The following is a 26,020-nucleotide window of genomic DNA, read 5'->3' on the forward strand; positions in this document are numbered from 1 at the left end:
GACTCCATTTCCCGCAGACAGATCACGCTGCACAGAAACCGTTGAAAGATGGTGCCAAAGGTGGACGGAAACAAAGGGATTTCTGGGATGCGAAGCGATGCATCACGGGGCATTGGGACAGGACCCAGAATCCCCTGCACCCACGTCCCCTTCCCACAACCCACGGCGCCAGAATGGGAAAAGGTGCTCTGTGGGATAGCTGCCCATAATGCACTGCTCCCAATAGCGCTGCAATTGCCGCAAATGTGGCCAGGACAGTGCGCTGGGCAGCTGTCAGTGTGGACAGACTGCAGCGCTTTCCCTACTCAGCTGCACGAAGTCAGGTTTAACTTACAGTGCTGTACAACTGCAAGTGTAGCCAAGGCCTTTGTCTCAGGCCTGCAGAATCTGATTTTCAAGAGAGCCCAAACTCTCCAGCTCCCTAGTGTTAGCCATACTTCGAGGACTCCTCATAAAACAAATCAAATAACTTTGTTTAATGCCTTATTTTGAGAGACCTCAGTTCCATCCCTTTATTTAAAGGAAGCGATTGGTTTTGGCATGTGCCTACATAGTTCACTACGTGCTACAGTGTATTATTAGTTTTAAGACATTTCTCAGTTACTCATTCTAGGGTTGAGAATCCTATACAGCTGGTATTTTAAAGACAAAATTACTTGTTCATTCTGCTTCTTTGAAGGGTTTACATGATTCTTATCTGTTCACCTCCTCTCAGATTTTATGGGCTGCTCTTTTTCAGGTTTTTATTTCCTCAGGAGCGTGTTTGGTTTGTACTATACCTACAGAGTGAGGGATTTATGTCAGCCTACATCAATGGTTCAAGCTTTCATTCATAAATGGAACTGGCAGAGGTTTCAGTGGGCTGTTCCTCACATTACAGGGGAAGACAACCATGTGTGTGGAAATGGGGGTTTAGCCCTCAAAACACTAGATATAGGAGTTCCTGGTCTGCCTCATGCTGTAGACTTGAGACCCAAACGGTGACGATGATATCTTCAAAGAAGCAGAACTACAAGGTAAATAGCTTTCCCTTCATAACCTGTAAATCTATGAGTGGTGAATAATAAAATAAAAACTAATGCATTAAGCAACAACTGTTCACATAGATTATACAAATTCATTTCGTATATGAAATAACTTTACTGGGGGAAAGGATATTAAATCAAGTTGGACGTTTGCTACTTTTTTGTGAATCCAAAAAAAATTTAATCAGGAAGGGTTGGGTGTCTGGTTGCTCACATATGGCATTAATACTGCACGTGAAATTACCACACTGAAAACAGATAAGCAGTTGTGCTTGGTAATTTCTCATTCACATGTAATAGGCAGACTTGTATTTACCCCTCATCCCTTCACCAAAAGAAGCAAATTTAATTCTCCTTCACAGCTTAGTTGGCTGCAACTACTCATAGAACCAAAACCATGGTGAGCGATTGCATTATAAACCACATTAAGGCCTCTACTTTGCTGCTGAGCAGGAGTGAGAGATCATACAAGATATCTGCACACTCCACCCTGTAATCTTTATCTCATTTGCATATGCATCTTCAACTCAAGGCCATAGAATCCATATGAGAAAGTGATCTACTTTTGAGGATATAGATTCTGCTCTATGGATCTGCTGGGCATCTAACAATCTATCACTTAATGGTAGCCACCACAAGATGTCCACATAGTGCTAGAGAGAGAGATTACCTAAACTCATCTTGTTGTTCTGCGAGTTGATCCATCAGGAGCTGGAGTCGGTCCCACCTCATTCGACTGCATTCTTTATGGAAGTCAAATGCTATATATCTATTCAGAGACAAGCACATCTGATAAAATAAATTCACGGCACTCTTCACTGATGTGAAGAGATCACAGTAAAGTTGTATTTTTAAAAAGGTAATTTTTTGATTGATAAATATTGAAGTGCAGAGAAATGATCTCCTTCAGATGAAGATTTGCCAACATCAGCCAAAATTTAAGACAATTCTTTAAAACTGGGTTCTATAAATATCGGACATGTTTCCTGCTTTTCTGTCCTCTTCTGAAATGTCACCTTGCACATTTTAAGGATGCAAATTTCTGCACTCCTTTAGATCAGGGGTTCTCAAACTTTTTCTTTCGGAGGCCCTCCCAACATGCTATAAAAACTCCACGGCTCACCTGTGGCACAACTGGTTTTCTGCATATAAAAGCCAGGGCCTGTGTTGGGGGGTAACAAGCAGGGCAATTGCCTGGGACCACAGGGGCACCTGTGAAGCTAAGCTGCTCAAGCTTTGGCTTCAGCCCCAGGTGGTGGGACTCGAGGCCTCGGGCTTCAGCTTTCTGCCCTGGGCCCCAGCGAGTCTAATGCTGGCCCTGCTTGGCAGACCCCCTGAAACCTGCTCATGGCCCCCTCAGGGGGCCCTGGACCCCTGGTTGAGAACCACTGCTTTAGATGATCCTACTCCTCTGGAAGCAGGATAAGGAAGCACATGTTCACTAATATTTTACAAAATCACTTCTGTCTAATTATCTTTTTCCCAAAAGGGTGCAGGGAAGTGGGTTTCATGCCTCAGTTGGAATCTTAAGGAAAGGCTTCTCTTTCCCACCGCCATCTCCTAATGTAATTCCATCTGGAACCCATCAATGCCCTTCTCATTAAAAGGGATACGTGTATGTGAGGAGGTGCAACATTCTCTCCTCCTCCCATCAAACATTGCCATGGCAACACATTCATGCTTTGTGGACTAGGATATCAACCTGGAATACGAATCATGGCTTGGATCTTCTGCAGTAGACCAGTGCAGTTACTGAGTAGTTATAGTTTTTAATTGTTAATTCTATTTTGATAAAGGATCACCTGTGAATAGCAGGGATTGAATCAGTCATCAGTTCCTATTTACTGTTTATATAGTACCTTAAGTGTGCATGGCAACTTAACTAAAGACATGGTTCCTGTCCTGAAGTGCTTACAATCCAAGTGTACATTTACCATATTTACAAGACAACATGGGGAAGGATGGATGGGCAGGTGGACCTGCATTTGCTTTTTTCTAAGCCACTTTCTGCTTTGTATGTAGTTATATAAATACCATTTGTAGCTTTTTAATTTCCTGAAACAGAGGCAAAGAGATGGAGCTAGCATATAACGTACAAAGGAATGGATGGGCGATGAGACAGGATGATGGAAGGAGTATGGGAACGTTAGAAAAGGAGAGAGGCAGAAACAGGACAAAAGCAGGTGGGCCACGATGAGAAAAGTTTGGCAAAATTCAGTAAACTGGCAGTAAGAGGTCAAATATCAAATAGCAGCAAGCACTAGCAAACACCCCCACGCACCCCACCCCTCGGAAAAAGAAAAAACCACCACCAGCAGCAACAACCAGTTAATGGCAACAGGGTGCTCATTTCCAAATTGGAAATTAAAAACAATAGAGTCACGCAGCGATAAGAGTTTAGAATCTATACAAAGAGGAGACCAAACAAACAAGGGCAGAGAAATTAAACAAGTTCAGGCTGCAAAAGTATACCTTTGCTGTAGACAACAGGAGTGGGGTTACCAGATAGCAACTGTGAAAAAATGCGACAGGAAGAGGGGTGTAATAGGCACCTATATAAGAAAAAGTCCCAAAAAACAGGACCGTCCCTTTAAAAACGGGACATCTGGTCACCCTAAACAGGAGTAAAATTCTTGGAGGAGGGGACTGTGTTTTTTTTTTTTTTTTTTAATTAAAGACTCTTCTAGATGGTTTGTGCAGGACTGGAGGTGGCATTCATAAATTGTGAATGATTACTGATGGCAGGTAAATGCCATGCAAAGCAATTAAAGTAGCAAAATGCTATTTTTTGCTAAAAATAGGACTGTTACCATTAATTTTTTAAATGTTAACATCTGCAGAACTTACAACTGAGGAAAAAAAACAGGCAAGAGATAGGATTTTACACTTCAGTTTCTGCAAAACGGCTTTTAGTTCTACAAAAAGTAGTGCAAAGAATCCCACAAGTCATTTATCTCAAAGATGTAATAACCAATACTAGCTTTGAAAACTGAATAGAAACTCTCCATTGGAAGTGCTCTTAAAGACATGTCCTCCTCTTCACAAATCAACATGTATGACTAAATATGCAAATCTACAGCAAAACTACTGCAACTGCTGGAAGGGGCAGAGGGCAGCAAGGCGCAGACAAATGTGAAGTATCAGAGGGGTAGCGGTGTTAGTCTGGATCTGTAAAAAGCAACAAAGTTCTGTGGCACCTTATAGACTAACAGATGTATTGGAGCATAAGCTTTCGTGGGTGAATACCCACTTCGTCAGACGCATGTGAGTGATCTAATTCCCTGTCCTTCCGTAAAAGCCTTGTAAAATGATGATCGATGGATGGGAAATAACTAAAAATTCAATGCAAATGTATGCTATACAAGATTAACTGCATTCAAGGCTAAATTTTGCCCTTAAATGTGCATGTGCAGTTTCTACATAATTCATTAAGAATTATGCATTCATGCTAGAGGGCAGGATTTGGCCCCTAAACTTGTTAGGGACTCCTGACACCAACAAATGTCTAAGTCCCTTGCAGGAGAATCTCTGGGGTGAAAAAAAAATAAAAAATTTAAGATTTGTGGAAAATCCATATTATTCTCTCCATATTTAAGAACAGGGTTAAAGAAAGCAAGTCAATAAGTGAAGATTACTATTTTAAAATGATGAATCACCATTGTTAAACTGTACATGCACCTGCAACTTCTGCAATCATGAACATTTAATAATAATTTATTTGCTTTCCACACTCCTGTGGCCCATACGCTCCATTTAGGCTGCACACCTAATGACCTTGTCTTGGTGTCTTTTTTCCATGTGACTTCACACCTGGAACCCCTTGGTCTGCAATGCCTCACCTCTTTCATCCTGGAAGCACATTTCTTCCATTAAATCAATAAACACTCATCTGCCCGCCCTTCAAAGAAACAAGCAGAACTTTTAAGACACACTAGCCAAAACTATGTGCTCTTATTACTGTAACCCTCATCCTCCCTTCTTTTTATGCTGCTGTCCTGTCTCTCAATTCCCTTTACATGCACCCCATGCCTATCATTTCCAGTTGGATTGCAAACTCTTCTGGCAGGGACCATGTCCTTTTCCAGCAGTGCAGTATCAATGTGTACTAAAAAAAATGCAATTCTCATACAAGTTAACTTATCTTATAAGGGCCCCATGACCAATTTGATGACACTTTACATTTAGGTTTGTTAAAGGAGCCAGAGATGTACAATATACACATATGTATCATAATTTCAGTTCACATGTACCTGACCATGCCATTTCCCAAGCTGTTTACCATTTTTGCAAATGTTTGTTCAAGAGGCTTCTCTGAGCCCTTCTGGTTAACCTGTGAAAAATGAAATGGTAATACCAATCATTCCAATTTGTTTAAAAAGGAGAGGCAAACAATTTAACTAAGCAGAATAATTAAAGGCATACCAAATTAACAATCATTTGTTTTCCATAGCTAATTATCTGAGAGTCAAAATGTCTTTGGAAGCCATCCATCTAGAAAACAAAGGAGAAAAAAGTGACATCACGGGTCTTTAGAGATGCATAGGTCTGTAATTTACTAAAATTGCTACATTACAAGAATCCCTTAATGTAACAGCACAAGTCGTTTTCTGGATGAGAATGTGGTGCTCAAATGAGGCAAATATCTGCACTCCGCTCTGCCAATGCGCCTCAGCTCTCATCTGCAACAGTCTTGGGCTTCTCTTGTATAAACTACTAGTTGTGCCAAATAGTGCAGTGGTTTTTATCACTATACACAAATGAGAACCAGGAAGAGACTACTGCACTCATTTATACTTATGACCTCATTCAAGCTTTGAGCCAAAGACTCCATGGGTAAAAAGGCTAGTACACTGGCCCAAGTCTCTTGCTACTTCAACTTTAAAGGTAATGTTTGACTTTACTTTTAAGAACAGATTTAAACAGCAGACTGTATGTTAATGAGGAGCAGCAATGTTAAGTTTATTACCACATTATATCCATGCAAACACTGAATTCCATTTTACCCCCACACATCCAAGGAAAAAACACATACATGATTTACTACTTTGCTGATCTGTGGTTTTGGCTTATACTTGAGGTTTGGTCTCTGTGACCAGAAAAAAGGAATTGATCCACGCGTCTGGAAAACAAAAGAAACAAACAAATGACAAATGCAATTTCATGTTCTTGTTCGTTACACCTTCCTGACATCTATATTTTAACTTGTTTTTTCTTGTTAAATGTAAAATCAGGTTTTGGGCAGACAAGAAAATAAGACTTGCCAGCTGAACTTAAGCTAGTCACGCAATCCATTCTGATAAGCCACTGAGTTTACCTGGACAAACGAAGCTTTGCTCCCATTGTAATGTACAATTTGTTCTGTTTCAACAAAATTAGCTGCATGTCCTTCTGAATCAATACCTGAGTTAGAAAAAACAGAATCCAGTTCACACCGACCACAAACACCATTGCTTTAGATTTGAATTGGGGTCTCATTTTTCAGTTAGTAAGATGAAACAATACAGAATAGCCAGAAGATAAGTGAAATCTGTGGCCTTGTAGATCAAAGCCACCATCTGAGACACGGTCAGCTCATGAAGCAGAGACTTGGGGTATGTCTACACTATGACACCGTAGTTATGCTTGCACAACCATATAGTGTAGACGCAGCATATAGCAATGGAAGGAGATTTTTTGTCTGTGTAGGAACACCACCTCCCAGAGAGACAGTTGGAAAGTTGATGGAAGCATTCTTCCATTAACTGAGCTGCATCTATGTTGCAGGTTAGATTGGCATAGCTAAATCGCTCAGGGGTGTGGTTTTTTCAGAAGAGCAAACCTAGATATTGCTATCATTCAGTCAGTGCAGGGCGTTTATTATACTGCCAGCATGTCTTAATAGTCTAACTTAAAAAATACTTAAGATATTTTAATACTGAACAAAGATGCCAAAGCGCAGACACTGAAATCTATCTTTCCAATGGAAAAATTATGGCACAGGGAGCAGCAAGTTTGTCCACACTTCCTCAATGCACCTCAACCTTAACATGCAGAGACTGGTAAGGAGAAGGTACTTCAGTCTGCTTCCCTTTCAGCCTTTGGCCTGAAGTCAAGAAAAAGCAGATTGCTACATAACAGACAGCCAAGGACCCTATGCCAAAGAAACACACCTGAAAATTTGTGTGTATGTGCGCATGTGTGTGTGCGCGCGCTTAAATTTTCTTTTCCTGCACATGAGAAATGTTTTCTTGTGAAGTTCTTTATTGGTTTGAAAATTTTATGTAAAGTATTTTACTGAAGTAAATACCACCATAAACAGCTTATTTATAGGATAATCAGTATTGTCAAGTGTTTCATTTAAAACGATCATCATTTTAAATTTTTGGACTAAACATAAATCAAAATGCCTCAAGGAGCAATAAATGAGGTTTGCCGTTTAATAGATGCATCTGCATATGAAACTGCAGTTTTGTGCTCAAGGTTGTTTTTCTGTCCAGTTATTACACTGAAGTAAAATATTTGGCACAAAAATCACATCAAATTGTGACAGAATGGAACAAAACAGTAATGTAAGTGGTTAAATACTTATGACATTTGAAAATAAGAAATTAACGCGTTACAGATATGTTGACTGTTCCAACAGTGGTTCCACTGTTCGTCATCCTACCTCTCACATAATAACGTACACCAGCTCTGAAACAGCTTCTTCTAGAGATAAGCAGCCAGTCAAAATACTTTCCATTTATGGAACAAGAGTGCATAGCTATAACTGGTAAACATGTTAAGGAACACAATTTTGCAATGTTTACTATGGTATTTTTAAATAAAAGGGAACAGGCACAGACATAGGGCCAAATGACTAAATAAATACAAAGAATTTTTGTATTTCATTCATTGATGTGTAGGTATGTGTATAAATATACTGTTATCCCTATGTCAATTTATTTATTATATTTAACTTCAGAGTCAACAGCCTAATACTAAAATCAGTATGTGCATGACAGAGGAAGTTTTAAGGGATGCTAACTAACTAAAAAAAAATATGAAGCGATTATAAATAGGAGAAAACGGGATATGAAGAGATTTGAGACTGGTCTCAAAGATTCTTCAGTTAAATTAAATTAAAAAGTGGACACATCTAATGATAAAACATTTTAAATCTATTAAAAACCCATGAACACAAATAACCATCACATTTGAAAGAAATATGTCAATACTATCAGCATCATATGTATGTTCTGAGGCCCTGGCCAAAAAAAAAAAAAAAAAAAGGCCTGAACTTGGAAAATAATTTCAGACTGCAGACCAAGCACCTTCTGAAATGCGTTATCTTTTTCTAAAAGTAGTTTTTCCCACCTTCTGCAACCAGAATTAGAAGAGAAGCTTTCAAACCTGATCATGAGCTCTCATAATATGTGCATCTTGACAATATGCTCCTGGAGCACCATGGCAGGACAACATTACATTGTCAATAGGCCAAATTTGTCCTTAGATGTACACACCCCCTACTGAAATCTTAAAGGGGAGCCGTTTATACAGACACTTCTGTTCTGTTAATTAAGCCCTACACAGGGTCCTGTGGCACCTTTGAGACTAACAGAAGTACTGGGAGCATAAGCTTTCGTGGGTCAGAACCTCACTTCTTCAGATGCAAGAAGTGAGGTTCTGCCACAGGACCCTCTGTTGCTTTTTACAGATTCAGACTAACACGGCTACCCCTCTGATACCTAAGCCCTACACATCACTTTGGTATCAGATTCTAGTCCTTACTGTTAGGGGATAGTTGCTAAGGACTGTCAATTTAACTTAGGAATCCAGTTCTGTCAAGGTCATAACTACTTTCAGTTGATGTTAGATAATTCAGCATCAAACTAATATCAGAAAGCAGCACTCCTCATGTACTGCAGCAGGATGCCGAACACAGATTCATACTACCCTCTATTGCCAGCATGGTAGAACTACAACTTTAAAGGACAAGACTAACAGGCTTTGTTTTAGCTTTTAATATAGACATGCTGTCCTGTCCCTCTGCTCTGGTCTTTTGAACAGCCAATATGTTAACCAACTTACTATTTGCTAAGGTCTGCAAGGCAAGTTTTAGTCCAATAAAAAAAGAAATCAATTTTCTGGGTTTTTATTCAAGCATAAAAAATTGTAATTCTTAAAAATACAGCTGATTACTTACATATACACATTTCAGCTCTCAAATTTCATCTCACCAAGTGTTTTTCCCCACAAAAATCCTGTGTAGGAAACCCACTTTGTTGGGTAACTGCACATTAGGCCGATACTACAGATTTCATTTACAGTTGTGCCAGCACTCTTTGTAAAAAATCCCAACAACTAGTTCAAGTTTGGTTAAGAGAATATACAAACAGATCCTCTGCCACCCAAAATGCCCTCAATAAAGAGTTCCTAGAGAGGGATCTAAAAAGGTCTAAAATTAGACATAGAACCACATACACAAACTCTTAAAATCCTTGTAGATCCAGAGATCACCTCAAATATATTAGGGCTTGGATTTTATTCAGCAGGAAATAAAAGCAGTAGCTCTAAACTTGGCTGTTTATCAACACTGCCATAAACCTAAGATCGTAGGCTCAATCGATCTCCTACGGAGAATTTAAGAATGGAAGGATGGACTTTTTGGGTAATTAGACATATTCCCCATCTCTCCGCTCTTCATCTCTCTTGAATCAGGGTAAGATCGATACCAGAGGAGTTTTATAAAAATGAGAAAGTTACTTACCTTATAGTAACTGCAGGTTCTTCAAGATGTGTGGGCCCTATCAGTATTCCACTGTGCATACACATGCTCCATGTACCTAGAGTGGGAGAATTCTTGAAAGTGGTGTCTGTTGGTCTCTGCATGTGCCCTTGCTCTCCTCATGCCTCTGACTGAGGAGCTGAAGGATGGAGATGACTGACCACCTCTCCAATTCCTTCTCTACCACAAATCCAAGACTGATCCAAAGCAAAGGGGAAGGAGGGTGGGTAGACAGAAACTACGTATCTTGAAGAACCTCATCACTATAAGGTAACTTTTCTTCTTCGAGTGCTGGTCCTTATGTGTATTCCACTGTGGATTATTGACAAGCAGTACTCAAGTAAGAGGAGGGTGTGAGGATGCTATTGCTTGTGCTCTAGTAGTGTGCCCTTCCCCTCTCATAAGTGGGAGGAAGATGAGACAACCAATCAGAGTAAGATACCGTCCAAGGTCCATTTAGAGATCCACTGTGAGGATATAGTCTGACCTGAGACTCTTTCCGCTATGACGATAAACACTTGGAAATTTTCTGATTGGCTTTGGCTGGGTCTGTGAGCAGGATGAATGTCCACAGGGAAGTAGGCATTCTTGATATTGAGAGCTGTAAATCCCATACCATTTTCAGGATGGGATTGTAGATGCCAGTATGACCATGTGAAATTTCAGTTTGCAAATATACCAGTTGAGATGGTAGAGATCGAGGATGGGTCTCCAGCCACCCTTCTTTTTGGGTACTAGGAAATATATCAAATAAATACCCTCTCCTTGGAGTTGAAGAGACACCCGCTCTACCACTCCTCGCTGTAGGCGGGACTCTACTTCTTGTTTGACAATCTCTGTGAAAATGACCCCTGAAAAGAGGCAGCAATGGGGTTTTGGAGGGCAGGGAGGTAAATTTGATCGCCTAGCCAGAATGGATGATGTTTAACACCCACTTGGCCATTGTTATTGCACTCCACTTTTGGAAAAAGAATGGTAGGTGATCCCCAAAGGATGTGTGGAACTCGGCAGATGGTGGCATCACTCACTGGTCTGCAGCTTTGAAGTCCCATCAAAAATATCATTTAGACAGGGCTGGGGTTGGGATGATGATGCTGCTGCAGAAGGTGCAGGGAAATGGGACATCTGAACCTTTTGCCTCTTTCGGGGTAGCTCATAAAACAACCAATAGTAAAATTGTTGAGCCATCTGTCTAGGCTTGTATGATTGCCTGTGGAATTCTCTCTTCAGGGCAGATGTATATATTCCCTGGGAGTGGGAATATATACAGCTTTAGAATGTTTAAGGACTTATTTGTCTTTTGGTTAAAAAGATGAGTTTTGTCGAAGGGCAGGTGTTCTGGACCTCCCTGGGAAGCCCCAAAGTGCAAAGCCATTATTCACAGAGCATCACGATCGCACTTGCTATTGAACTTGAAGATGAATCTGCTGCATCTACTGCTGATTGAAGAGGGGTCTTGGCAACCAATTTACCTTCCTAAATGAGAGCCTGGAATAAAGCTCTATCTTGTAAGGGCACATGGCAGACCAACGGACACTGCTTTCAAGAATTCTCTGACTGAGTGCTTATAGTGCATGCATACACACAGTGGAATACACAGAAGGACGAGCACTCAAAGAAGAAAAACAGGATTTGCCAGATCAGTGGTATAACCAATTTAGTTCTTGCTTCTAGTAGGCTACCACCCACAATGCAGTTATTCAGTGCATAGAAGGCTGAAAAAAATTCCTTCTTATCCATGGAAGGAATCACTAGATCCTAAAATATAAGGGAGCTTACTGGAATGGGGAGTTTTCTAATACTAATTAAACCATGTTCTCAATTGTTTTTAGTTTATAACACTTTGTCTTTTGTTAATCTCTAAGACTCCCTATGGTTGATTAACTACAGGGCTATAGTCAGAGAGCCCATCCTTGGTTGATGACTGTGCACTCTTATCTTATGTAATAACTCACATGGAAACTTGCTGTGGGCCACCTTCCAAGTGAGCACAGGGAAAGATATACTTCCTTATTTCATGCAGGCTTACTGGGGGGTAGGAAGAAGAGAGCCTGGGGTAGAAATCTAGAACAGCACTGGACACCAACCTGAGCCAAGAAGATTATATCACTGTGTCTCCTCAAATCAGTATCTGGTTCCACACTGAGACAAAGTGGTTGAATTCTAGACTACTGAACAGAGCATATTTATGTAATCATATTTGCTTTAACAAGAAAAGGTCACTATCAAAGTTAGCAAAAGTCAAAATTAACAGATAGGACCCAGTAACACCAAACACGTGCACCAATCTCTCGCGAATGCCCCTTCTGGTTGGCTGTGTCTACAGTCTTTAAATAGTCCCAGCCCTGTTATCGGGCCGTATCCCCAGGGCTTCCTCCCTGAAGGGAATGGTTTCACCCCGTTGGCCTACTCTGGACCCAGCTCTCCAGCCAGGCCACTAAATAGTTCATTTTTCTGGGGTTTATTACTGTCCGATTGTAGACCAGTTCCCCAGTGACCTATGCAGGGATGTGGGGGGAGAGACCCAGGCCTGCCCACTACTCTGGGTCCCAGTCCAGGGACCCTAAAAATAACAGTCACGTGCCACTGTGTCCTTTTAATTACACTGCTTTCAGTTCCTTGGGCCACTTCCCTGCAGCCCCAGTCTTCGCCAAAGCATCACCTTTACTTCTAAGTTCAGGCCCAGCAACCAGCCAGCTCTTCCTCGCTGCCATGGTCCCTGCCAGAACTGAGCTGTCCCCTTTGGGCAGCCAGGAGCACCAACTGTACTCCTCTGGCTCCAACAAGGAACTGTCTCTGGCTTTGCAGCTCTTTTCTTTATGGCCCTCCAGGGCCCTGATGGCTGCTTCTGCTGCAGCCACTCTAGGCTGCTTGGAGGACTTCTCTACTGCTCTTTTTCTGGGATGGGTGTGGCAGGACCCTGAGGCCTCCAGCAGGGGATCTCTGGGCCTAGTGCACCCTGTCATAAACCCATCTACCCAACAAAACAAAGCCCAGTTGTCCCCCGATTGGGGCTTTTCACCTTTTCCAACTCAAAAGCTGTAATATAATTGAAAATCCCAGCTTTTGTTAGGCAAACTAGTTTACAGCCAATGCAAGGTATCAAATTAGTTTAGGATTGCGGGAATGCATGTGTATACTCTTCTACATGCATCATTCTTATGAGTAAGGTAGAGTATGGATATCAAAAGCACTGTTTGTTAAGAGAAGGATTCTTGTAATTTTCCTTCAATTTCTGAAAGGATGAGCAGAAAGATGGCAGAATGTGCATGCCTACTCCTGTAACATGGGATGGGGAGGGCTCTGAGTTATTACAGAGAACTCTCTCAGGTGTCTGGCTGGTGAGTCTCCCCCACAAGTTCAGGGTGTAAATGCTCACCAAATTGGGGGTCAGGAAGGAATTGTCTGCCAATCTGACCTGGGGGACACCTTGGAGGTTTTTCGCCTTCCTTGGTAGTGTTGGGCACAGTTCACTTGCTGGTTTGAACTAGAGTAAATGATGGATTCTCTGCAACTTAAGGACTTCAGTAATTCAGCCAGAGGTTATGGCCTATTACAGGAGGGAGGTTCTGCAGCCTATGATATGCAGGTGGTCAGACTAGGTGATCATGATGGTCTCTTCTGGACTTAAAAGTCTATGAGCCAACATTGCTCTTATTTTAAAGTCTATTAGCCTTGCTAATGCCCGTTTAAATTGTATCTGATATATTTATGTCCTTGTAAGAAAAAAAAAAATCACTTAATAGGTGTCATTCAACAGATCACAGTCTAACCATCTAAACATTTAGTAATATTGTAGGTGAAAGCACCTGTCTAGCAGGATATAATCACATAAATATTGATGTGAAAATATTTAATAAACTGAGCTTTGTCTCCCAAGAGAACAGCCAAGACTAGAAAGGTGATTGTTCAAATCATGCTTATAAGAGTGGTTTATATAAAATTGTGTTAAATATGAAAAGCAAAATATTTACTCTTTGCATTCAGATGGTCCAAAAATATAAATTGCCTACAATCATTACAAGCTATATGTTTGCAATTAGGACAAGATACATCAAATTTTGTGAGACTATTTGAAGATTTATGTGGTAGACTTGCGAACTACAGTTAACTCTTGCACCATCAACATTTTCTGCCTTAGAAAGTCAAATATTCTCCTAGATAATCTGATGAAACCTCTAAGGTTAAAAAACAAAACAAAGATACCTAGAGCAAATGTAGGTTACAAAACACGAAAAGGATACATCCATGCATCACTGGAAGAGCAAACCTATGGATCTGAAAATACAAAAGAAACTGTATGACACATTTAAAAAATATATTTTATATAAGTTGTCTAACAAAACAGATATCTCCAAGTACTAACCCAAGAAATAGATAGATGACAAGTGTATGAAACTCTAGTAAAAGGCACACATTGTAAAGGCAATTCAGTTTAGGAAGAGGGACATTTATTGCAAATGAATAAGAAAAAATTTCATGTTTTCTAGACAAGTGATTTCTTCGCACAACCACAAAGATTTTTTGCTCACTAATAAAGCAACAAAGTGTGATATTTCTTACCAGTCATCATTCTGTAAAGCAGAAGACATTCTGTAACCATGCTTATCTCACAGAGAGTCAGTGAATGACCTTGGTAACAGCAAGCTGCCTTGGAATATAAGTGGGTATTTGTACTCACAGTTCTAAACAGAGATCTGCTTAATATTTTTGCCACAAACAAGCTAAATGTAAATTAATACCTAGATGTATTTTCTAAAACCTATGGAATACTGTCAATGCATGACATGAACAAATGTGTTAGCTGAGTTCAGAGCTACCAATACAAGTCTTAGCTAAGAAACATTGTGTAGCTCATGTGAATAATTTAAGACTAGACTTAAGAAATCCAAGGGTGTAATGTTATCTGGATATAACTTGCTAAACACAAGAGTAAATATGGCAATATACTGCCCTTTACACTAATTAGCATTTAATTAAAACAAGTTAAAGGTGGTTTGCAAATATAATGCTATGTTTCTCTACCTGGTGTAAAGACTAGAAAAAGGATGGCAGATCAGGAATTAAGTCACCAGGAATGAAGGTATTGAACAATGGCTCTGCTGCATTCTCTCAGTCCCAGACACCATGGAACCCCTTCTTCCCAGATCATGATCCCCTTCTAAAGATTTCAGTATCTCCTTTGAAGTTGTCTGCTACCACATTCTCTCTGCTGGCTGCTACAATAAAGTCTTCCCTTTCCGTTTCATTATGAGGTTACATCAGTGGAGAGAGGTTACAGCTGGTATCAAAAGGGGGTGGGTGCAGCAGCCAGCACAGAGAATACAGTAGTAAAACACCCTTATATGTAATAAAGTGTAGATGCCCTGGTTCTTTATGAAAATGTTGCTGCCTTCTCAAAAAGAACAGGAGTATTTGTGGCACCTTAGAGACTAACAAATTTATTAGAGCATAAGCTTTCGTGGACTACAGCCCACTTCTTGCTGCCTTCTGTGGATGTACAGGTTACTACAGAGAACTTTTTCCAGAGGGTCTGGCTGGAGAATCTTGGCCGCATGCTCGGGGTTCAGCTGATCGCCATATTTGGGGTCGGGAAGGAATTTTCCTCCAGGGTAGATTGGCAGAGGCCCTGGAGGTTTTCGCCTTCCTCCACAGCATGGGACAGGGGTCGCTTGTTGGAGGATTCTCTGTGATTTGAAGTCTCTACATCATGATTTGGGGACTTCAACAGCTGAGTCAAGGGAGGGAATTATTCCAGGAGTGGGTGGGTCAGTTTTTGTGGCCCGCATCATGCGGGAGGTCAGACCAGATGATCATAATGGTCCCTTCTGACCTTAGAGTCTATGAGTCTATGTGACTGTTGGGGACATCTGTGGGTTTTGGAAGCAGAGTCTCTGTGCCGGAATTTCCTACTTTGTGTGGACTTTCCCTATGCAGTCCACAAAGTATAGTCCAATTTGGGGGAGAGGGATGTCAGAAACTCAAGTGACATCTTTATTGACCAGTTTAAGTTGGTTTTTAGCTTGACACTTCATGTGACAATAAATTCCCAATATAAACACATAGTTGTGTACGATCCTTCATTGTGCACTTGTACAGCTTAGTTTATATTAGGATTTACCTGGCATGTCTCTAAGCTTATGATCTCTTGAAGAATTTGTTTGAAAAGTAACGCTGATTTAGCCTAAAAACCTTGAAAAAGTGTCCTTTTGACCATGTGTGGAAATTTTGAGGAAAGGCAACCCAGACTCAAACTCATAGCTGTGTCAAGGGACAGAGGCAGTATCCTTGGGGAACAATATCCGCTTTAGATAAGGCACAGCAGAGCTCAATATTTTGCAGAATTCCAATTACTAGACACATACTGCCCACCTCTTCTTGGTGTTATTTTTCTTAGCATAAAGCATATCATCAAAGTCTATTTTTTTTCTAACAGACATTTTCAATAAGTCATTATTTCACCAGATAGAGGACTTCTGAGTGAAATTGAAATGAAGTGATTAGTTTAAGACAGATAATGTAATGGCAATAGCTTCCCCACGCACAGGTAATTTTGCTACAACTAGCAGACAAGTAACCAATATTTTAATCTACCAGTGTTCTGGGTATCTGAAATAAAGACATCTGCAAGACTAAAACACTTTCTCCAGAATATTATATCTGTGCTACATTTGATAAAGATTATTAAGGGAAACTTCCAGCATACATTACCTCTGGCTGAGCAGCAAATTCTCGAAGAAGATGCCCATTCCACACAAACCGTGGATCTGCCTGTAGTGAGAAAAATAAGCAAATAGGGTTGTTGGGTTTTTCGTCGGGGGACGTGGGGGTTCTGAAGCTCGACTTAGTTCTATGTTAGGGCAGAAGTTCAGCACTATCCTGCATAAGCAAAGTTTGGGTGACTAGATATATGGTAAGGGTGGTACACCTGGCTTTCACAAAATGTTGTTTGCGCAATTTTGGCTGGACGGGCTGCTGCACAGACGCAGAGCTGGAAGTCCTACCAGAAGCGGACAAGACGTTCCTGGTCCAATTTTCAGAGGTAGTGAGTATCCTTAGTTTCCACTGAGACCTGTGGCTGCTCAGCACCTCTGAAAAAAAAAATCATCAGGCCAATTGAGCAGCTGTTGGTTCTGCAGCTGAAAGGCTTAGGTTTTCAAGTTTGCTTAGGACAGCAACAGACTGAGTCTGTTATGGACAGACTAGGTCTTGTTTTCCATCCTATAGAAATAGTAGACAGTCATTCCAATCTTAACGCCAAGAGAAAGGCCTGAATGACAAGGTGAGAAGTTTCACACTGCCCAGTCAGTACGCCTTGACTCTGACATGAGGGGGGGTGAAGGGAGAGTAACATCCATATGGATAAAATGTTAGTTTAGTCTCAATGTTGAATCAGTGCTTGACCTCAGACTGCAAACAAAGCTATCACGGTGACATATCCAAGAGAAGCTGATCAGACCACCAACTCATTTAATAAATGCCAAAAAGATGTTAAAAGTGGCAATTTCTATCACTACTGACCTGGATTTTAACTGGTGACCAAAAGATACAGACTATGACCCATCCAGTGCCCCCTTTATTAACACTCTTGACCACTTTCTCCCTACCACTCCTGCCAGAAAAACAAGGGACACGGGACCATGCCTTCCATTATATCTTTTAATCTACAAGCAGCAGCATTTTCAGTGTCCATTCCATATTCTCTACAAGAAATCATTTAGGCTACGTCTACACTAGAAACTTCAAAGCGCTGCCACAGGAGCACTGGGAGAGAGATCCCAGTGCTCCTGGTAATCCACCTCCAAGAGGGAATAGCAACAGAGTAGTGTCCACACTACCGCTTTGAAGCGCTCAAACTTGCTGCGCTCAGGGGGATGATTTTAGAGTTAGAGCACTATAAAATGTAAGTATAGACAAGCCCTTAGTTACTATCCTTTTGTTCTGTAGAACAAAGTCAGTACATTGTAACAAAAATCAACCCAAAGTGCTTTTGAGAACTTTAAACGGCAAGATATCAGTACAACCTAATGAATTTTGGAACCAGTGGAAACTCTCAGAGAGGAAAGTGAGAACATGCAGAGAGACTCTTATCCCCAAGGAGATCACAGCACTTTACTGGCTTCTATTTCAAGATGAAATATTTCTTCATTGAAATAGTGTAGCCATTTAATAGCAAGCAAAAGCTGCATTCAGCAATTTAGGAAAGAAGAAATACAGGGGGATTTCTAACGAAGCATGTTTTTAGCTAAATTAGCATTTGACCAGGATATCAGGACAACAGCTGCGCTTGTTAAAAATGTTATGAAATACTGAAGGTCAGCTTTTAAAAGATGAGTAAGTACAAGTACCACAATTACATAGGCAAATTTGGGTGTGTGAGCAGCTATCTGGTGAGTTAAATGGGTAACTGGCAACAAGTATGCAGCTACCTGATTTTGCATGCACATTTATATTTTATCTCAGTTATGCATGGATAATTGCATGTGCCCATCTTTGAGCAATTTGATCCCAGACCATAAATGACAAGAACATTGGTTTTAAATCTTATTTGAATGCCAGCATCAGAACAAGTGAATGAAAGACTGATGCTGAGAGGTTATAGTGCCACTCACTGAGGCTGGGTCTACACTACCCGCCTGAATCGGCGGGTAGAAATTGACCTCTCGGGGATCGATTTATTGCGTCCCATCAGGACGCGACAATCGATCCCCGAATCGACGCTCTTACTCCACCAGCAGAGGTGGGAGTAAGCGCCATCGACGGGAAGCCGCAGAGGTCGATTTTGCCACCGTCCCTACAGCGGGGTAAGTCGGCTGCGATACGTCGAATTCAGCTACGCTATTCGCATAGCTGAATTTGCGTATCTTAAATCGACTCCCCCCTGTAGTGTAGATGTAGCCTGAGTCACCAATGCTACTTCCTATAGTACCCTAGGTTTGGCTGCATTCACGTGCTGATCAGGCTTGAGCCTACTTGAGAGATCTGATGGGTTCACAGTCCAAGATGGCATGGCTACAAGCAGCTTGTAACTACTTCAACACCTGCAACAACTGGCATCTTACATATCTTTTAAAAATGTTATATTTATTAATATAAATATAGAGTCCTTACTGACTCAAAAAGGGAGACTTCAGTATGTTAGATCATTTTAAATTGGAACAGAAGATTTTTTAAATGACTAATGTGCTGACATGTCCCTTCCTATGGTTGAGAGGATAAATACATAATGACACTTTTCTGAAACTTGGTAGATTGATTTTAAGGCTAAACAATTGTTACAGCTAGACCATTTGTGGGAGAGGATGAGAAAGTACCATATAAAAATTGACAACACAGAACAATACCTAAACACAGAATTCTAGGGTTCATTAACAAGCAATATGGTCTGCTGAAGTTTTTTAAGAAGAAAATGAAATGGACATGAAGGTTTAAAAAAAGGGTGTGAGAATCGCTTCTTGTTCCCAGTTCTGAAAGTATCCTGATAGTTAGAAGGCAGCACCTTGTAAAGGAGGCTTTATAGCCTCTTCTCCCAGCTGAAAATGAGCTCCAACTGTCTCAATGGATTTTAGAAAGCACTTGTTGAATCAAAATCACGTTTAGCAGATTATGAATTCTAAATCTTTGGGGAAGCTGAGAAAGTTTACATTCCTAAATATATCCCCTGGGGCCTTAGTGTGGCTGTGTTGTTTTGTTTTCTTTAAGATTGAAATTAAACATACTAAATACTGTTTCTAACAGCATGTCAAGATAGTCAGGTTTAGAATGCAAAATCCCAGGGCCAGAGGCCACAAACCCACCACTCTGTTCTGTATCCTTCCTAGTCTCTCTCCCAAATGCAAGCTCAGGTGGTGTCTCTCCACTTTTTGATGAAGCAACCCCCACTGTCTCTGATCCTAATCTTAGAAACCCATCATTTTTTATCTAACTCCTTCCCACAGTGTCAAAAAAGTTGCCATAGACAAACTCCAAATAAGTCAAGTACCCTAGAGGTTAAGAGAAGATTCAAAATGGAAACGTGTAAGAAATCATGTAAGAGTTATTCACCTCAGAAGTAACATTTTCTGATGTCACACTTACACAAAATTAACTCTCGCTATTTGAGTCAGCAGTACAACCAAGTTTTAGGTTTGTAGAGTTTTGTTTTGTTCAAAACTGCCACAGTATCTGGCATTTTGGAGTAAGCTTTTTAACTACACTGTTTATTCTCCACAGGCTGGAGAACTGCAAACAACTATTTTTTCCAATTCTTACTGTTTGAAGAGGGAAGGGGAATGAAGACGATGTTAAACACTTAAAGTGTAACTTCTATAATTGATTGTCTCACTGCACACATTTTCAGTTGCTTCCCTTTCCTCTTGGGGTCAACTACTCATTCCAAAAATAGCCCGACCATAGTCAATACTATTAGGCTGAAGATTTTACACAGCAAGTATGACAATGTACTGGCAGCATGCTGATAGTGAAAAATACAAAAGGCACACAAGCAAAACCATTTCACTAGTTTAGTTTGAAGGTGGAGAGGTAAAACCATTTTTACTATGATTTTTAGAATCAAGGGACCATTAATGGCTTTCTGAAAAGCAACTGCTATTACACTATGAACATACATACCTACCCTTTTTACAGTTTATGCATTAAATCTATGGCCAGGTAAGTCCACGAGGAGCTCTAATTTCACTGACAGTACCATAAAATCTTAATTTAAAAACATAAATGAGGATTTACATAAGATTAAGAACAGCTGGACGTGCCAAGATGTTTGTGCCAGGAAGAGACAAGATACACACAAAACCAGGAGTACTGAATGGCTCAGATATGTAGTTCTCAGAATTCTAGTGTTGAGAAGTTGTATTTTAAGGACCTGATCCAAAGCCCAGTGAAGTCTCTGGAAAGACTTCCATTGATTTCAATGGGCTTTGGAGGAGGCCCTATAAACAGTACTATTCCACATGAAGTGTCTTAAGAAGATTAAAAAGTATTTGTAAAACATTTGCAAGTTTAAAAATCAAGCTGGGGAGAGACCTGTTGCTATAAGATCTATGATATTTAAACTTTACTATGAAGTTACTTGGGACCTGCATTATGGTAGCTAAGTATTTTAAATCAAAATGAAACAAAAGATAACCAGCAGTGGCAGGCAGAAAAGAGAAAGGAGTTGTAGTCACTGTATATTTGTGGCATTTAAGGCCAGCATTTTTCCTCACTTTTCCTTTATAAAATAATCAGGAACATCGAGCAGCCCCCAACAGAAGTTTGTAATATAAGATGATCTAAGCATGGAACATTAAGGGTTGTGGCAAGGAGGTCAGAAGCAGCAAGACACAAAGACCTACGTAGGATGGCAGAAGGAAATAAAAGATAGGATAGTATACTAGTCAGCTCCGAAAGTATTGATTTTTTTTTAAAGCTGTCTTGCGACAGGTTTACCCACAGACTGTTGAGAAGTGTAATATACACAAATTTAATGCTACAGAGCCAGGAGTGCTAGGGCTCTGTTTTAGGAATGCAAAAGTTCAACATTAATTTTAAGGGGATATCTAGTTTACAAAAACAAAATGGCAAGTTTGAAAGCTAATCTATGTCTCAGAAACATTAAAAGGGATGAAACTGACACTTGTCCCCTCAGAGTTCAGTCCAGCCAGAAATTAGAATCTAAATAGACTAGTGAAATAATCCCATCAGTTACCTGATCTATAAAATAAACCCATTACCACACATAAAACTAGTTGACAAGGAGCTGGATACGAGACAGAAATCAGTGGAATCCTTACCCTCTCTAGTAGGCTCATTTCTTGGAATTCTGGACTGGTGTTGGCTAACCTTTGCAAAGTGTGCGTTAGGTCATATGTTGTAGAGAAGTAAAATCCATCCACATTCAAGACGTGACTAAGCATTGCTAAAAAGGCTTTATTGTCCTGCAACTGTTGGCAGAAAGAACAAAGAACACTCTTATTTACCAACACCAAATTGCTGGGTTTTTTAAGTTCCCCTTTTTAAAAAGACACTGATTTTTTGCTTACCATCATGTTTTGCAGGAGTACATTTAAAAAAACAAAAAAAAACAAAACACCAATATAAAAGGATACCTTGAGATCACAATTTTGAGAGAATAAAAGTAGACTGCCAGTTTACAACATTAAACTGCTCCAGTACACCCTGATTCAATATGTACAGTAGATGAGAGAATGCTATACTTCAGGGGGTTTGACCAATAATTACTCCTGGGGGAATTTTGTGCCACTGCATACGGGTAGAATTCATGTCCCCCGCAGATTTTTTTTCTTCTCCACAGAATAAAGATTCTGAAGAGGCATTGCAGTTACACCTTTTGCCCACCAGCAGTGCCAGAAGAGAGGGGAGCCAGTGTGCGGAGAGGAAGCGGGACAGACTGTGTTCCTCACAGTGGGGCCTAATGAGGAGGCATGGGACAGACACAGTGGGGCACACGGGGCTGCTAGGGGGCTGTCACAGACTGAGGTTCAGAAGGACTAGTGGGAGGACAGATTGGGGCATGGGTTCAGAAGCTAGTGTGGTGACAGCATTGAGCCAGGGGCTGAACGGGAGGGGGGCTGCAGGGCCACCTGGGGATGGGGGGGTAGATGTGCCTCACTGAATGGGAGAGGCTAGGGGGGTCAGTTGGAGACTCCCCAACTCTCTAACAATCCCTCCCTCTACCCACCCCCACCCCCAAAAAAATACCTGTTCCAGACTTCTCACCCACACCCAACAACCCTGCAGATTCACTCCCAGACTCATTCCCTCTCTGTCAGCTCCTCTGTTACCCCCGAGTCCCTCAAGCCTTTGCACTGCTTCTGAGGGGTGCAGGAAATATGTTACTGTATTGTAGTTTAAATGAATTACTCAAAGTTCTGTACCAATATGCCTAGTAAGGAATCTGTCAAAAAAAAAATCTCCTGAATCTTTTGTGTGTGTATGTTGTTACAGACATACTTGCAGACAGATATTTTTAAATAAATTGCCAGAATAATTGAAACTGGTGTTAAATTGTTATTTTGACAAATACAATATGCAGAATTTTGTAGAATTTTAAAATACTGTGTGAAGAATTTTTAATTTTTTAGCACAGAATTCCCCCAGTAGTAAATAATGGAGATTAGACTGATACCAAGTGCTTCCCAACCACAGAGGAAAAACCCGTTGTGCCCCAAAGAGTGTACAGTCAAAAAAAAGGCAAGTGAGAAGTGAGTAGGAAAGGATACAACATTCTGGCAAGGTGATCACAGTGATAGGCTCATGTCTTGGTTCCAGGTTTGGCTTATTTTATTTTTAAATAGATACTAAATTCACCTCCCATCCCACCATTCAATCCCCATGTCTTTGTTCCACAGCAATCCCCAGTTTCAGTTCCAATGAACATATACCCTTTCATTCCTCCCAACATTCAACCCCTTCCCTCCATGTAAACAAAAATTATCAGTTCAGTGATAAGCTAAGTGAGATAAATAGTTGGATCACTTACGGCTGGTCTACACTGGGGGGTGGGGGAAATCGATCTAAGATACGCAACTTCAGCTACGAGAATAGCGTAGCTGAAATCGATGCATCTTAGATCGATTTACCTCGGATCCTCACGGCGTGGGATCGATGACTGCGGCTCCCCCGTTGACGCCGCTTCCGCCTCTCGCTCTGGTGGAGTTCCGGAGTCGACGGGAGCGCGTTTGGGAATCGATTTATTGCGTCTAGACAAGACGCGATAAATCGATCCCCGATAGATCGATTACTACCCGCCAATCCGGCAGGTAGTGAAGACGTACCCCTAGTCAACTAGTTTCTTGTAGGTTTCATGGAAGTAGTAAAGGATTTGACATGGAGAAGGTAGTGGTTTTGTGGACCAGCTCAGGAAGGACATGCCATACATAGGAGACAGTGTGGAAGAAAACACAGAGTTGGCTGTGAAAGAACTGGACAAAGAGGGTCTTAATGGGCATTGTGGGAAGAAAGAGAGGTACAGTGTTGGGAGACATAAGAGACATGGGTTTGAACTTGATGCAGTGAGAGATGGGACCTAATGAAGGATGATTTGGTCAAAACAATAAGAAAGGCCATCTTAGAAACTGGAAGGAGGGGGCAGCGAAATTGGTGTCAGGAAAGCCAGTGACACAGAGGTTGCACAATGGAGTTTGGGAATTTGAATGCATAGATTTTCTCTAATTTACACTGATATAAGCAAGAACACGCACATGCTTATAACATTATGAATAAATCAAAGCAGATGAACTACAATGCCATCAGCATTTTAAAAGAAATTTCACAACTGCTGTAACAGTCTACAAACTATGCTTCAATCCCAGGAGACCTACATTTGAAGAGGGTTTTTTTATTACGCTAAAGACAAGTCATCAGAAAATTGCTAATCAGTTGTGGCTTATTTATTTTTCTTCTACCAATCTACTCCTACCTGAATATCAGTTAAGTGCAGCATGGTCTTTTTGTAGGAGAGGATGTCAAAATCAGTTGCTTTCCAGACTGCATGATTGAAACATTCACCTACTTTTTTCTTTTTTGTTATTACAATGAGATAGTTGCCTGAAAAATAAAAATGTAGAAGTCGAGAGTAGTTAGATATAATGTGATTCAAGAAAACAAGGATAGCAAGCACAAGGCTATATACGAAAAAAATGCATGAAGGGGAAAGAAGGAGAAAAATTCCTGGGAGTTCCCCCTCCTCAAGAGTTTCCTCTAAATCCCTCCATTGGAAGGAGGTTGCTCCACTTCACAGAAGACAGTTTGGACAGCCCAAAACCCACAAATGAATTAACTTTCCTGAAGGTTCCCCATGGAGTTGGTAGGGATAGAGCACACCTTTCCAAACACCTACACTCCATCCCCACATGCAGATCTGAATCTGCCAAGCACACTTCAGGGTCTTGAAGGGAGAGAGAGTGCAGCAGAGGCAGCCGACCCCCACTCCAGATCCAAGTACAGACAGTCCTCTCCACACATAGATCTTTTAGGGTGGGGACGCAGAAAGAGATAGGTGACTGAGGCCATAGTTTGGAGAATGCAGAATCCATCAGCAATACGTACAATGACAGTGTGCAGGAGTATTCAACAAATGATATTCCATTTAGAAGTCTTACAGAAGGTCACAGATATACGATTTTATCCTAAAAGACAGTTGCCCTAAAGCCTCCAAAATATTAGGAAGTTTTGTTCCAATTTGTCCTCTTCCTTTTGTTAACTGTTGAGTTTTCCTCTACATTTGGGAAGAGGTTTGAAAACAGCCATTGATTAAACAACTAAATACACTGATCCCGCATCAGGTCATTCCCAAATATATTTTTTCGTGTACCAGTACTATTGACTTGAAATCAAGCCTTACCAAAAAGTACATAAGTGTTACAGCAATTCCAGTGGCGAGGTTGAAAAGGGGGAGGGAATTAAATGTTTTGTAGGTTCTGTAGAAATATATTTAAAAAGTAAGTTGACAGAATGGTCAATTAACTCCTTTTCTACATTTAGATATTTAAAATTCATAGGACATCTTCGCTTTCTTTCATTTTTAAGGATCTTTAGTTAGCTTACACAGATGACAAGTGTCATACTATAGCAACTTTTAAGAAATGATGAAAAAAGTGATTTTGTCCAACAAACCGTAATTCCAGATTTCCTTTATACATGAACTACACTTTCTCCCAGGCTTTTAGATTTCTCTAGCAATATATTTTCACCTACATTCTTTCACCAGTATAGCATTTTGTTTTCCTTACCTGCCACCAGACGGATTGTTCCCAAAATACCATATATAGGCCTTGTAACAGCTGAAGGGGGAACATCTTTCTTAACTGAAAAGCAGAAAAACAAGATGTCAAACTACATCTGTTTCATGATTATATCCCATGTAACTTTATTAAGTTGGATTTGATCATGAAGTTTTAACCACGTCGTTAATGAGTCACAATTGTGAGAGGCAATGGATTAGTTTGAAAACCTGCTGGGAAAGAATTTAAAATTGGGAAATGAACGTTTTCTATTCTGTTTAATCAACAAGAATCATTCTAACTGAAGAAATTCAGGCTCATTTACAGGACAGTCTAGCTGGGTAGCTCAGCAGCAGCACACTGTCCTGCCAGCAGCAAGGAGTTTCCTGTTTTGAACCAAACTCCAGGTGTCAAGGCCCCAAGACCAGCCACAAGCCACTGTACCTGGCCTCCCCACTTCTGAGCACTCCTGCAGCATCTCAGTCCAATTCCACACTGAGCAACAGGGCCAGACATGCAGTCCGAAT

General features: G+C 40.7%; 1 protein-coding gene across 1 annotated transcript in view; it reads right to left on the reverse strand.

Annotated features, from left to right (window-relative positions):
• The window catches only part of SACM1L (SAC1 like phosphatidylinositide phosphatase), a 56,691-nt gene that overhangs the window by 9,939 nt on the left and 20,732 nt on the right, over nucleotides 1-26,020 (reverse strand). The window contains exons 3-13 of the mRNA XM_034760968.1: nucleotides 25,503-25,577; nucleotides 24,191-24,318; nucleotides 21,543-21,692; nucleotides 16,483-16,542; nucleotides 14,016-14,049; nucleotides 7,672-7,773; nucleotides 6,340-6,425; nucleotides 6,058-6,144; nucleotides 5,448-5,516; nucleotides 5,276-5,355; nucleotides 1,696-1,794 (exon numbers count right to left, since the gene is read on the reverse strand). Coding sequence (XP_034616859.1) covers nucleotides 1,696-1,794; nucleotides 5,276-5,355; nucleotides 5,448-5,516; nucleotides 6,058-6,144; nucleotides 6,340-6,425; nucleotides 7,672-7,773; nucleotides 14,016-14,049; nucleotides 16,483-16,542; nucleotides 21,543-21,692; nucleotides 24,191-24,318; nucleotides 25,503-25,577 — 970 coding nt within the window. The remainder of the gene's footprint in view (nucleotides 1-1,695; nucleotides 1,795-5,275; nucleotides 5,356-5,447; nucleotides 5,517-6,057; nucleotides 6,145-6,339; nucleotides 6,426-7,671; nucleotides 7,774-14,015; nucleotides 14,050-16,482; nucleotides 16,543-21,542; nucleotides 21,693-24,190; nucleotides 24,319-25,502; nucleotides 25,578-26,020) is intronic.

This window comes from Trachemys scripta, chromosome 2, assembly GCF_013100865.1.
Source record: "Trachemys scripta elegans isolate TJP31775 chromosome 2, CAS_Tse_1.0, whole genome shotgun sequence".
NCBI lineage: Eukaryota > Metazoa > Chordata > Testudines > Emydidae > Trachemys > Trachemys scripta.